The 11,342-nt window shown below is 41.2% G+C and overlaps 2 protein-coding genes across 2 annotated transcripts; both read right to left on the reverse strand.

Annotated features, from left to right (window-relative positions):
• Positions 1-320: 320 nt before the first annotated feature.
• On the reverse strand, positions 321-3,686 carry LOC103872278 (microtubule-associated protein 70-4). The gene is made up of 10 exons (XM_009150623.3): positions 3,408-3,686; positions 3,248-3,333; positions 2,914-2,979; positions 2,675-2,845; positions 2,258-2,584; positions 2,029-2,175; positions 1,621-1,692; positions 1,019-1,537; positions 749-942; positions 321-669 (listed from the first exon to the last, which is right to left on the reverse strand). Exons 1-10 carry the CDS (start codon positions 3,592-3,594, stop codon positions 633-635), a joined length of 1,806 nt encoding a protein of 601 aa, XP_009148871.1. The 5' UTR covers positions 3,595-3,686; the 3' UTR covers positions 321-632.
• A 634-nt stretch (positions 3,687-4,320) lies between these two features.
• LOC103872279 (nuclear pore complex protein NUP155) lies at positions 4,321-10,984 on the reverse strand. Its single transcript, XM_018659978.2, has 14 exons — positions 10,812-10,984; positions 10,586-10,772; positions 10,294-10,463; positions 10,103-10,229; positions 9,763-10,025; positions 8,008-9,613; positions 7,701-7,913; positions 7,358-7,605; positions 6,572-6,935; positions 6,237-6,430; positions 5,783-6,131; positions 5,260-5,478; positions 4,845-5,170; positions 4,321-4,736 (listed from the first exon to the last, which is right to left on the reverse strand). The coding sequence occupies exons 2-14, from the start codon at positions 10,742-10,744 to the stop codon at positions 4,628-4,630; spliced, it is 4,347 nt and encodes a 1,448-aa protein (XP_018515494.2). The 5' UTR covers positions 10,745-10,772; positions 10,812-10,984; the 3' UTR covers positions 4,321-4,627.
• Positions 10,985-11,342: the final 358 nt, after the last annotated feature.

The raw sequence follows: 11,342 nt of genomic DNA on the forward strand, positions 1-11,342 counted from the left end.
CATCTTGTAGTGAGTGCTGCGAGTGTGAGATTAGCTCGGCCACAGTATTCTTCCTGCAAGGCATCTAGTCCAACTTCCTCTCTTCTTCATTTACTATCACAATCTTAATTAGTATACAAACCGCGGCTCAAATTCTTTCTTTATCTTAAAGATCTTAATGCGAGCTACTTCCAATATGACTCAACCGGGATACGCGTACCGGTGAAATGATACGGAAACGGTTCAATTTATGTGGTTAAGTTCGGTTAAATTGTGACCCAATTCTCATTTTGCCAGATTTGGTTTTGGGTTTTATCAGTTCTTAAGAAAAAGGAAGAAAATATTAAGGCTACCAAATACTTGACTAACCGAACAAGGGACAAACAATCACACGCTAAAAGCTTAAAACGTTACATAATACAAAAGCCTTACCTCTCTTATACGGTTATACCAACAAAACAAAATAAGAAAATTTACTCCTTACCTCTCTTATCAGGCAAATATATATAAAGCCAATTTCTTTTTACACAGAACCAAACCGGTTTTTTCTCTTTCAGCTTTCACATCCAACCCCTCTTCCTAGTGATGGTTCATCACATTTGGTACAAGAACATAGATCAACCGGTTATTGATCGAATTGGTTGAGCTTGTTGTTATGTGCTCTTTGTCATCCCAATTCGTCCAGACACTCTGCGAAAGAATCAAAACACGTAAAACAAAATGACATCATCTTATATATATAAAAGCTCATAGTATATGATTACCATACCTTCCAGAAAGCAGTTGAGCAGTGTTTGAAGATCCTTTAGAGATGGAGGAGGGACGTCTGGTTTTAGTATCTTGATGTCCTTTATCCACTCGCATGGCAGCAACTTCTTTCCCCATTACAGCGACTTCTCTTCTCATCTTCTTTGCCTCAACTTCCATCGCCTTTGTTAATGTTTCAACCTTCTTCGCCAACATCTAAAACACATCACAAACACCAAATACGTTAGATAACATTTCAGTTAAAGGCTAGGAGAAGGCTAAAGTAAGCAACCTCAATAGCATCATCCTTGTCTCTCAGGCTTTGATCTTTCTCATGAGCAGCTTTTCTTAATGTTATCACCTCTTTCTGCAGCAAATCGTACAACACACCTGGGACACTATCGTTATCCGTTGACTTGTCATCTGATTCTTCCACTTTTATTGAGCTGGGCGACTCGACTCTGCTAGCTCCTTCAGAAGACTGGTGGTTCGAAGGAAACTTTGATCCAGGTCTATTCATTAGCACCTTGTTTCTATCCAATGATCTGGTTCCCCCATCGAACGATGAAGATGTTCCTCTAGCATTCTTCAGTACAGTGCTCGCACTAGCGGTTGATGATCTCGGCTGAGAACTTGGTCTGCTCTTGGCCACAGAACCATTTGATGATGAATATTTTGGACTCGTCTCGGCTCCAACAAGGGATTGTCTTCGTGTAGGCCCGTTGCTTGAACTTCTAACACCAGGCGTGCCTCTGTTGCTAGGCTTCTTTAGACTCTCTTCTAACACTCTAAGCCGCAGTAGAAATTTCTCCTGCAATAAAATTAGCAGTCCCAAATTAAGTCCGTATAAAAAAAAGAAATCTACAGATGTGCCGTTAGCTATAGTTCTTCTACCTTCAGCTGAGCTTCAGATTTTGCAGCTCGGTCAGCTATGGCAAGTTTGTCACGTAGTTGCTGCATTTCTCCCTGTCAAGACAAAAACAGGAGACGACTATAGTTTTAGTCAAAGTTCAAGAAATGGCTAGACTGTAACTGTAACTAAGTGCTTTGTATAGGCCTATGAATTATTTGTTTAAATTCGATATTCTAAGTTTTTTAGATTTCAGGGGAAAATTATTTTAATAAATTATAAAAATTAGATATATAAAAAACGAAACCAGATAATTTTGTGGACTTACACTAAAATTTGCACAAATTTAGATCTATTTATAACCGATTTAAGACGGCTTAAACCGATTTGAGCTGCTTAATTATGTTATACTACTCGAAGCAACAAGAGAAGCAAGAAACAGAAAACAACACCTGCATGAATCTCCGTTCCTCGAGCCACTGTCTTACAGGCATCACTTGGTCGTTAGAATCTTTCCATTCATTTGCTACTACAGTAGCAACTCTGTTTGCATTGACCTTAGCACGGGCCAGTTCCCGTTCCAGAATTTTTCTCTCTTCCTAAGGAACAAAGACAAGACCAAACTAAGAAGAAATAAACAGTTACCGTGGCACTTTAGAAGCGTTCGAGTTGTTAGTTTACATTCATTTCTTGGAATTTCCTCTGGTAATCTCTCACTGCGTTTGCGGCTGCACCACCAGCAAGAACAGCTTCTTCTAACTCCCGCACACTCTGCATAAGCTTCTCAACTTCTGCAACCTTCTGTCTGTGCATCTTGTCAATAATCCTATTCTCTTCCTGACAAATTTCGATTTGTTTCATCAACTCTTGGTTCTTGTTCTGTAGATCATCAACCATGGAAGCCTTTGCCAATGCAGACTGAACTGTCCTTTCAGCGTCTAGCAAAGCTGCTTCCTTTGATTTGGTAAGGCGGTCCAGTGATTTGTTGTCGTCTTGAAGTTTAGCAATCTACCAATCAGATGATAATGCTGTTTAAAAGTGTCTCATGGCTTAACTGAATCAAACTAAGCAAAGATACATTAAAAAAAAGGAAAAAACCTCTTGTCTTGCGAGCTTGAGTTCAGCCTCTAAAGGAGCAAGAATGGCTTCAATAGGAGGCATGTCATCATCCTTTTGAGCAGCGTGCACCCTACGGAGAGAGGCTTCTGCTGCAAACTGAGCTGCCATGGAAGCCTTCTTTTCTTCATTAATTTTCCTGATCTCAAGGTTCTGTGACAACAAACGATTAAACATAGAATCCAAGAGAAGGAACGAAAGAGATGAATAAAGAAACATACTTTAGTCTCAAGAAGATTTTCAATCAACTTGAGTTTTGCCGACATCTTTCCCAGCTCATCCGTGAGCTTCAACACACAAATTAAACACAAGAGAGAGAGAGAGGTCAGTACACGGACGCAACTGTAAGAATTAAATGATCTTATAAGCTCTTCTATATGATGGTTGTCCACTATCCAAATAATTGTACATGACTACTACTACTCCATCTTCTGTGAATATGAATATCATAAGTTTCAATAGGAAGTGAAGTAAATATTATGCAAAATTAAAAAAAAAATAAAAAAAATGTTGGGAGCTTTTTGAGCTTTTTTAAGTAAGCCAGGGATGATGAACCTCTTCAACAGCCTTCTCTCTTTGCCGTTCAGACAACTTCAATGCTTTGATCTCAGCTTGAGCTTCAGACAACTCTCTATCCTTGTCTGTACACACACCAAGTCAACAACACGTTGCTAGAATCATAATCTAAAAAAAAAACAATTTCAATTCTAGTTACCTCTGAGTTCGTTCTCGAGACGATTCAACTCAATTCTGACGGGATCCGAGCCGTGGAGTAAAGTTATGAACTCGTTATCAGCGTCAAAGCTCGGCCTCATTGGCCTCCGTCGAGACATGCCCTTGCTTCCTCCTCCTCCTTCTCGATAAGACGCCAACGAAGGTGACATGAATCCTCTTTCCTCCATTAAGAAGGGAGATCGGCGCAAAGCAGAGTAGGGTTTTTAGAATCGGGAGAGAAAGAACACTTTTGGTTTTTAGTTTTGTGAAGTGAAAGGTAAAGAGAGATTTAAATGAGGAGGTTTAGAGGTTGACAACGATAGGCGTGTCACTGTTAATTACGTTTAATCTTTTAGTGTCTACCATTTTAATTGTACCTTCTGCTTGTTTAGCGGGAAATAGTATTTTGTCCTTTCCGCTTCACCACTATTATTTTTTGCATAATGAACAATTATCTGAAAAGGAATTTTGTTTTGTTTTAATGGTCACAGATTAGCAAACGTTTAATCAAAGTTTATTATCTTATAGCTTATCAATAACAATGGTGTTCGCATAATTACATTGAAGGATTAGGGACCATCTGGATTTTGTATGTGTTGTCAGATTATTAGGGACCATTTTGCTATTCTGTCCAAACACATGTACGACAAATCACTAGAGACCATCATGTTTCATCATTCCGGGTTTACTCCTAATCAGATTTTTGTTATCAAGCTTTAGATTAACTTTGGAGCATGTGTAAATGTTCTTCAATCCACATATTATACGACACTGAGCGAGAATCGCATACCTTTAAACATTATTAGGAATAATTGTTTATCATTATTATTTCATTAAGTGTACAATAGTGTGCTTAGCACTTGCAAAGACCTTCTGATACATTATTTTTGAAGGTAAGCACAAATACAATAAACTTACTAAACACTTGAATAGTGTACGGTATGCCATTAATAACCAACAACACTCGATAAACAAATTACAGAATACAGATTTAAAAATGACACACAATAGTCCTCAAATTTTTAAGAGGAACTAGAGAATAATATTGTTTCTCTTTTAGTATTTTGATTCTCTCTCAAGAGTCAAACTAAAGAGGGGAGAACTTTCCCCCCAGGAGTGATTTTAAAGTTACAAGAAAGCTGCTAAAAGCCACCTAATATAGAGTGAAGAAACTGGATGCAAATAGAGAGGGAGAAAAAAACAAGAGTGATGATGGATGGATCAGAATGAGAATGGACTTAAAAGAGACTCGTCAAGTTTTTTGAAACCTGCGTATACACTCTCCGTCATCGTCGGTGGCAGAGTCAGTCTCCTAACCTCTGTCATGTACCTGTCCATTATCCCAAAAGCAAAATTACATCTGATAACACCGAACATATATATGTAACACGAGTGAATGCCTCTAGACCTACTTAAGATGAAAGCGAGAGAAACTTGCCTGTTTGCGGCGCTTGCGATCTTATCACGGGCCCCTTGGTTAACAACGGCTTTGTTCTCGTGCGCAAACGAGCCACCTAGTATCAGAGAAGACCTGGCTGGACTCGATCCCATTCTGTCTGACAATACAGACATTGCCCATTCCAGGAGCACCACCAGAACCGAACCTAGGAGACGGATTCTTAGATTCGGAGATGATACAATGGCTCCATTGGATAATAAACGGTCATAAGCGTTGAGCACAGGTTCAGCTGCGCCTTTGCAGGCGGCTAGTAGAGCTCGAGCTATGTCTTCATCCCCTACGAGTTCATTCCTCTCTGCTCTCTCCTGTAAAACCCACCACAGTTTGGTATTCAAATCCAGTTTCTTAACCTGATGGAAAGAATCAACGACATAACGAGTAGAGAGAAGCTTACAAGTGCAGCTTTCTCGAGGTGAAGGCACAAAACGTCGAGCGGTAAAACAACTCCAACGCCAGGATATACATGAGATCCCACTCTCTTGAGAACTGAACACGCTTCAGCTATCCCGCCTTGTGAAAGAGCTTGCTCCATGAGTCTAGACCACGTTTCTCTTATTATGCTTGAATCAGCATCCCCAGAATAGTTGGCAAAGTAGAGCATTTCCAGACAGATCTGCATATGATATGAATGAGGCCAGATAAGCAAACATTCAATATAAAGAGAGCCTTCATAAAGAGTCGAAGATACTAGCACTGAATCTTTCTATGTAAACAGTTTGATCTTATGATTTCCATTTTAAAACCAGGATACTGAAACAGTCACTATTGTCTTTGCCAAAAGAGAATATTAGCTAAGTTAAAGATATGGAGAAGTATCGGCTTCCCCTGTTCCAAAACTTAGTGCTCGAAAACCAGTTAACCAGAAACATGGTCCAAAACTACATTGAAAGACGATAGTTTATGATTTGTAAACTTACCTCCCAGAGCTCAAACGGGACAGCATATTCATTATACAACTGCGTTATGCTTTTCAGTTCCACGGAGAGCTCCAAGGCCTTTTCATTTGCTGCATTTGCTAAGCTGGAATCATCACTAGAATCACCATTAAGTACTGGCTCAGAGTCCTGCATGGCATCCGAGGACTCAAAACTGGAGGCAATAGCTTCAAGTTTGTCTCTGATTTTTATTTGGAACTGAAGAACTGCTAGTTTGCCTTCAAGCAGATCAAGCAACCCACTATCACAACCACCTTGAGCAGAACCTGCTAGACCATCGCTATTACTTGCATTCTTGGCCTGTAAAACTGCGTGACTAAGGTATTGTCGCCTAAATTTCACAAGGCAGCAACCCATTAGAGATAGAAAAAGAAGGGAGGGTAAAAGAATCAAGGTAATGTGTGACCTAGGGAAACGTTCGAGATAGATTGCTTACCTTTGTTCAAGAGTAGGATTGTCCCCTGAAACAATTGCGCGTCTTTCTGCAAGCCGTAGAAACACATGAGCAGCAAGCACATGCTGTCTCTTCGACACATAGTATTTCACAAGTAGATCAAAGTATTTTGCTTGATTTGATGAAATCTGTGTCCCTGAGTGACCCAGCGGAGATGATCCAGAAACAGCTCCGACCTATGGCATAAGAAGAGAAATGAATAATTCCTCGAAAACAGTTGCCTATACCTCGTTTATTTACAAAGTTCGATAGGAATCCTGACAATATAACATTGGAAATAATTTAAAGAGCTAGCCGCTAGCGTATAAAGAGCATACCTCTGATGCAGAAGGACTGCCAGCATTCTGTAGAAAAGGTACCAAATCTGGACCTCCGTACTCCAGTAGCTCGTTTTCAAGACCGAGTTCTATCATGGCCGTGTATAGGTACTCCCGGAATGCCTTGTCAGTTGATTGCACACCAAGATGAACGATCTGGCATATATATTGTCTACGTGAAGCCTCGTCCAGCATGGAACTGACTAGAGATCGCAAGGCATTGGCAATAATTTCATAGCATTGTTTTCGCTGGGCAAGAGCATGCTCTCTGATGGAAGCATCAATTTGGTCGTTGAAAGCATCGCCATCAGGATCAAGGGCTTGGGCTTTCTGCAAAGGCAAGCATACAACAGCTTCATAGAACCTGTAGAAAATGATTCAAGTGTATATCAAATAAATGAAATATTAGAAGAAAGGCAAAAAACATGCATCATGTATCTGCATTAAGCTGACCGTTTCAACTCAATGAATTAGATTTAGGATTTATACCCTACTCTTGTGTGAATGCTTAACTGCGAATTTCTAGATTTATCTTCCATTGTCTATCTTTACAAATACATTTTTTTCTAATCAGAAGCTAGCTTGACTGTCACTGAGAAAGAATTTTGGAATATTCTTTGAACTTCGTTTCAGAAGGGCTTAAAGGATTCAACTTTCCTTTGACTGCTACTAAGAATACAAGCTTTAACACAATTCTAACAAGCAAAAGGAAACTAAGGTTTATCGACTAACGATCATAAACTAAAACTAACCAAGTGTGTGGGCATCTACTTGAATGAAACTAACCTCAGTTCCTCAAAACGTTTGCAGACGGTTCTGAGATCCGCAGATCCGGGGACTTTACTCAAGAAACTGAACGCCTCTCTAGCAACACTCTCTTTCTCCTCAGCATCTACAGCTAAAGCCGCTCTTTCAAGGCGTTCAACAGCTAAGAAGAATTTGTAATCCGACTCCTTGAAGTAGCTTGGGCAACCTTCACGTAGTCGCCCACTAATATCGTCGACTGTTCCTCTCCCATCAGAGCCAGTATAATACTGAGGCAAACAATAGAAGCAGATTTAAGTTAGACAATCAAAACAATTAAGAAGAGGGGGACACCAAGGCTAGTTTAAATTATAAAGGGAGATACCTCCATCACGGCAGATATGAGCCTTGTTGTAATTTGGTCACCCTCTTCAGAACAAACTAACTGATGGAATGTCAACTGAACCAAAGCTTGCTTTAAGTTTGCGTCAAGGCCCTGAACCAATCTAGCAACATGATGTTGAGAAAGAAGTTGGAGTAGGAAAAGGGCTTCTGCAGATCTGAGAAGCAACTGCCTAATACACTCCATCGCCCTCACCTGCAGGAGGGAAAGGCTAATTAAAGACTTACTAAACGGACCAGCTGAAGAGGACGAAAGTACACTAGATTTCTAAGAATTCAACAAATCTTACCTCCGTGGCAGCCAATTCAGCAGGACTATATGGCAAGCGCTGTCTTTTATTTGCTGATTCGCCTCCATTGGAGTAGGCTCCAAACAAGCTCCTAACCATATTCCTTTCACTTGCTCCCAACTCTGTACCAGTACCATACAAAATAGAGCCACTTACACCTCCTAGCCCAGCAACATATCCATAAAGCCCCCTTCTCTGGTTCCTTCTAGATCTTAAGAATTTCTCCAAAGATCGAATCTTGCTTTCCAGCACATGCATAGCACTGGTAGAAAGTCGACAAACCACCAGACCGTCCCCAGACATGGCATCAGAACTGGGTTTTTTAGACATCACAGAAAGTTCCCATATGGGAAAAAGTAATCTTGACGTACAAAGGCAGAGCCCTTCATGAGCACCTGAGAAAATGGGCTCAGCTTCTTGAACAACTTGGCCCATGCTGAAACCTCCAGTTGCTGTTCTAGTGTTTGACAATCCACTACTGCCATCAAATTGTGGCATTCCTACCATTCTCGGATCCTCAAAAGCCTCAGCTGCTTTATCGGCAACAATGTTACTAATTAAATCTTCAAAATTTATTATCCGAGCAGCCAACATCAAGCACATTGCAGCTGCTTCGCCTGCTCCAAAGCGGGTGAAGAAATCTTCCAGAAGGGACCTTGGAGAGTTAGATTCTAGAAGTCTTCTCAAGATATCAACAGGCCTGTTAAAGATCAGTTCCATCATACCCATGGTGGTAAAAATGACAATCTTTCTCCTTGGCAAAATATGCTGGGTCGATAGATCACCTCTGGCCCAGAGTTTACCGCAAGCCTTTTCATAAGACTCTCCCGAGACTTCGAGTCCACAGTATTCAAGTTCTGAATATAATGATTGAATAGTAGCAGCAGTGTCGGGAGAGGGGAGCACATCTGCTACAAAAAGCATACGGCCTTCAATGGGTAGAGAGGAGACTACTTCACGTAACGCCCGAGAACTCCTTGAACTTGACCCTGAAGTGCCGCCAACCTGAGAATGCACGCTTGAATCTTTGCTAACAACCAGAAGAGAAGACATAGCAGGTGGCGATGAATCTGAAAGGACAAGGGTTCCAACAGAATAAAATGATGTGTCAACCTTCATGGAGAGATCCTCATTCGGAGTTCTACCAGCAAGAGATGCAGCTCCAAAACCAAGCCCAACACCGGCCCCCAATGGAGGAGATGGCCTAGTTGAAACGACTTTTAAACAGTTCGGAGCCTGGCGGTGGTTGCTGAACCCGCTGAAACTACTTCCACTTGAAGAGGTGGAGAGATACATCCTCCTACCATCTGATAAGGAAGCAACAAGGTGCAACCACTTGGATTCCAACATGGACAATGGTGAAAGGCTGACTATAGTTGGCTTGTTAGCTCGACCTGCCGCTGCTGACTGGCTCACGTCCTTCTGGTTTAACAGATTCCTTTCTTCTGCAACCATCTTGAGAGGGCCTTCCCCATTCGGCCCAAAGACATATGCTTGAAGTTTCATCTCCTCAGTACGGGCATATAAAATATGCCTTTCATTATCAATTACCATCTCCACAACAGGATCAACAGCTCCAAACTTGAATACATTTGGTACAACCCACCTAACATTGACAGAATTAGAGATATATGTTTAAAAACGATCAGAAGTACAATGAGTTAGAGATAATTGCTAGAATCTTGCTTTTGTCCTAGATTCCATAAATCAAAGAGAACAAAAAGAAGGGGGAAAAGACAAAACTAATATAGGTACCTCGAGATCATACTACCAACACCTGCAGTAAGGCACACCTTACGGCAACGTTTATGCCACCCTGAGCCAGTTGCATATAAAAGCTCATATATGTGACCATCACGTCCAGCCATGAAAATGCGCCCTTTATTAGTACATGAAACGCATGTCATGGCTACCCCATCTGACGATATTGTATAGTCAGGCAGAGGCTGTACTGAAATTTCAGCATAAGGATCTCTACCATCAGGTCCTTCAATGCAGCAAACTCCAACAAGAACCAACTGATAAGAAAGTACAGTTTTTTCTCTCAAAAAATTATATAAAATACCACAAAACCAACAAAAAAAGTGTCACCTACCTCAACAGGAGTGGCTAACACCAAAAGATATTGAATAGCTTCAACAAAAACTCCAGGTCTACATTTAGCTAATCCAACCGCACAAATAGCCTGCTCTTCCCCGCTATACTCAGGACACTGCCCATCCCTAATTTACATTCCTTTATCAATACAAAGCAACGAAAACAAGGCATAAACTCCAAATGGATTACCTTTTGTCAAAACGCCACAAGAAGAGAGAGTTGTCAACGGAGGCCCAAGCCCGTCGAATCTCTGGGAAAATCCCACACAAGGCCGTCCCTTCACCGCCTGCTGTATTATACCTATCAATAAGTACAGAAGGCAACTCCCACGTGTCACCCACTTCGATCAACGGTGGCCACTGCATCAAAATAAAACACACTCAAATACATCCCCTTCTTGTAATTTTACTCGAATTCAAGAAACCAAGCTAATTATTGCTTCTTCAATTAAAACCATAGACGAGGGAGTAGAGTCGTTCACCTCTCTGGGATGAGTGGAGTACGGATGACTAGCGTATCTGGAAGCTTCTAGAGCCTCTTCTAGGTCGAGCTGAGATGCGGCTTCTCGGCCAATGCGGTCACCGACGCAGAGACCCGCGTTGGTCACGTCTCGCATCACAATCTCCTCGTCTTGCGACATGTTGATTGAAATCTGAAAAGGAATCGAGTTTTTGGGGTAGAGATAGTGGATAACTTGGGGGGGCGAGAGACCCAGAACCCTAGATCGAATTTGGCTTCCCTGAGAGAGCGGGAAGAAGAGAAAAGGTTCGAACTTTTTGGTTCAAATCTCGGAGCGAAAAGAATCGATTGGGGGAGAGAGTGTGTGTGTGCGAGCAAAAGCCCAGAGTAAGAGAGGGTTTATGATTTAAGTACGGAGGGCTTCTCGGTATGACTATGACTAACTTCGCCTTTCCTTTTTTTTTTCTGGTAAGTTTTTCGGGTCGAACTTTGTTGCTTCCCGGGTCGGGTCAAGCTTTCTATTTCTAAATTTGCTAACTATGAAATTATCAGAAAAGGATTACTCTCTCTGTTTAACTGTCTTTTTTTTTTTGTCACAAAACACATGCATTCATAAATTAGTTTGGTGGGGGCATTAAGGAAGCCACAACCACCCCTTGTTCATACAAACTTAAAGCATTTTTGGCTAACATATCAGCCTCACCATTTCTCTCTCGCGACAACCAAGCAAAACTAAACACATCAAAAGCGTTAGAAAGAATGTGGATATCCTCCACCAC

The sequence above is a fragment of the Brassica rapa genome, chromosome A06, assembly GCF_000309985.2.
Source record: "Brassica rapa cultivar Chiifu-401-42 chromosome A06, CAAS_Brap_v3.01, whole genome shotgun sequence".
NCBI lineage: Eukaryota > Viridiplantae > Streptophyta > Magnoliopsida > Brassicales > Brassicaceae > Brassica > Brassica rapa.

What these genes read in the sequence shown, in the direction of transcription:
- LOC103872279 (XM_018659978.2), bottom strand. Translation starts at nt 10,744, where the DNA reads ATGTCGCAAGACGAGGAGATTGTGATGCGAGACGTGACCAACGCGGGT. An exon ending in AAACGTTTTGAGGAACTGAG is followed by an intron (nt 6,936 to 7,357) that starts GTTAGTTTCATT and finishes CATTTTCTACAG; the next exon opens with GTTCTATGAAGCTGTTGTAT. An exon ending in ATCGCAAGCGCCGCAAACAG is followed by an intron (nt 4,737 to 4,844) that starts GCAAGTTTCTCT and finishes GATAATGGACAG; the next exon opens with GTACATGACAGAGGTTAGGA.
- LOC103872278 (XM_009150623.3), bottom strand. Translation starts at nt 3,594, where the DNA reads ATGGAGGAAAGAGGATTCATGTCACCTTCGTTGGCGTCTTATCGAGAA. An exon ending in GGAAATTCCAAGAAATGAAT is followed by an intron (nt 2,176 to 2,257) that starts GTAAACTAACAA and finishes TTTGTTCCTTAG; the next exon opens with GAAGAGAGAAAAATTCTGGA. An exon ending in AATCTGAAGCTCAGCTGAAG is followed by an intron (nt 1,538 to 1,620) that starts GTAGAAGAACTA and finishes ATTTTATTGCAG; the next exon opens with GAGAAATTTCTACTGCGGCT.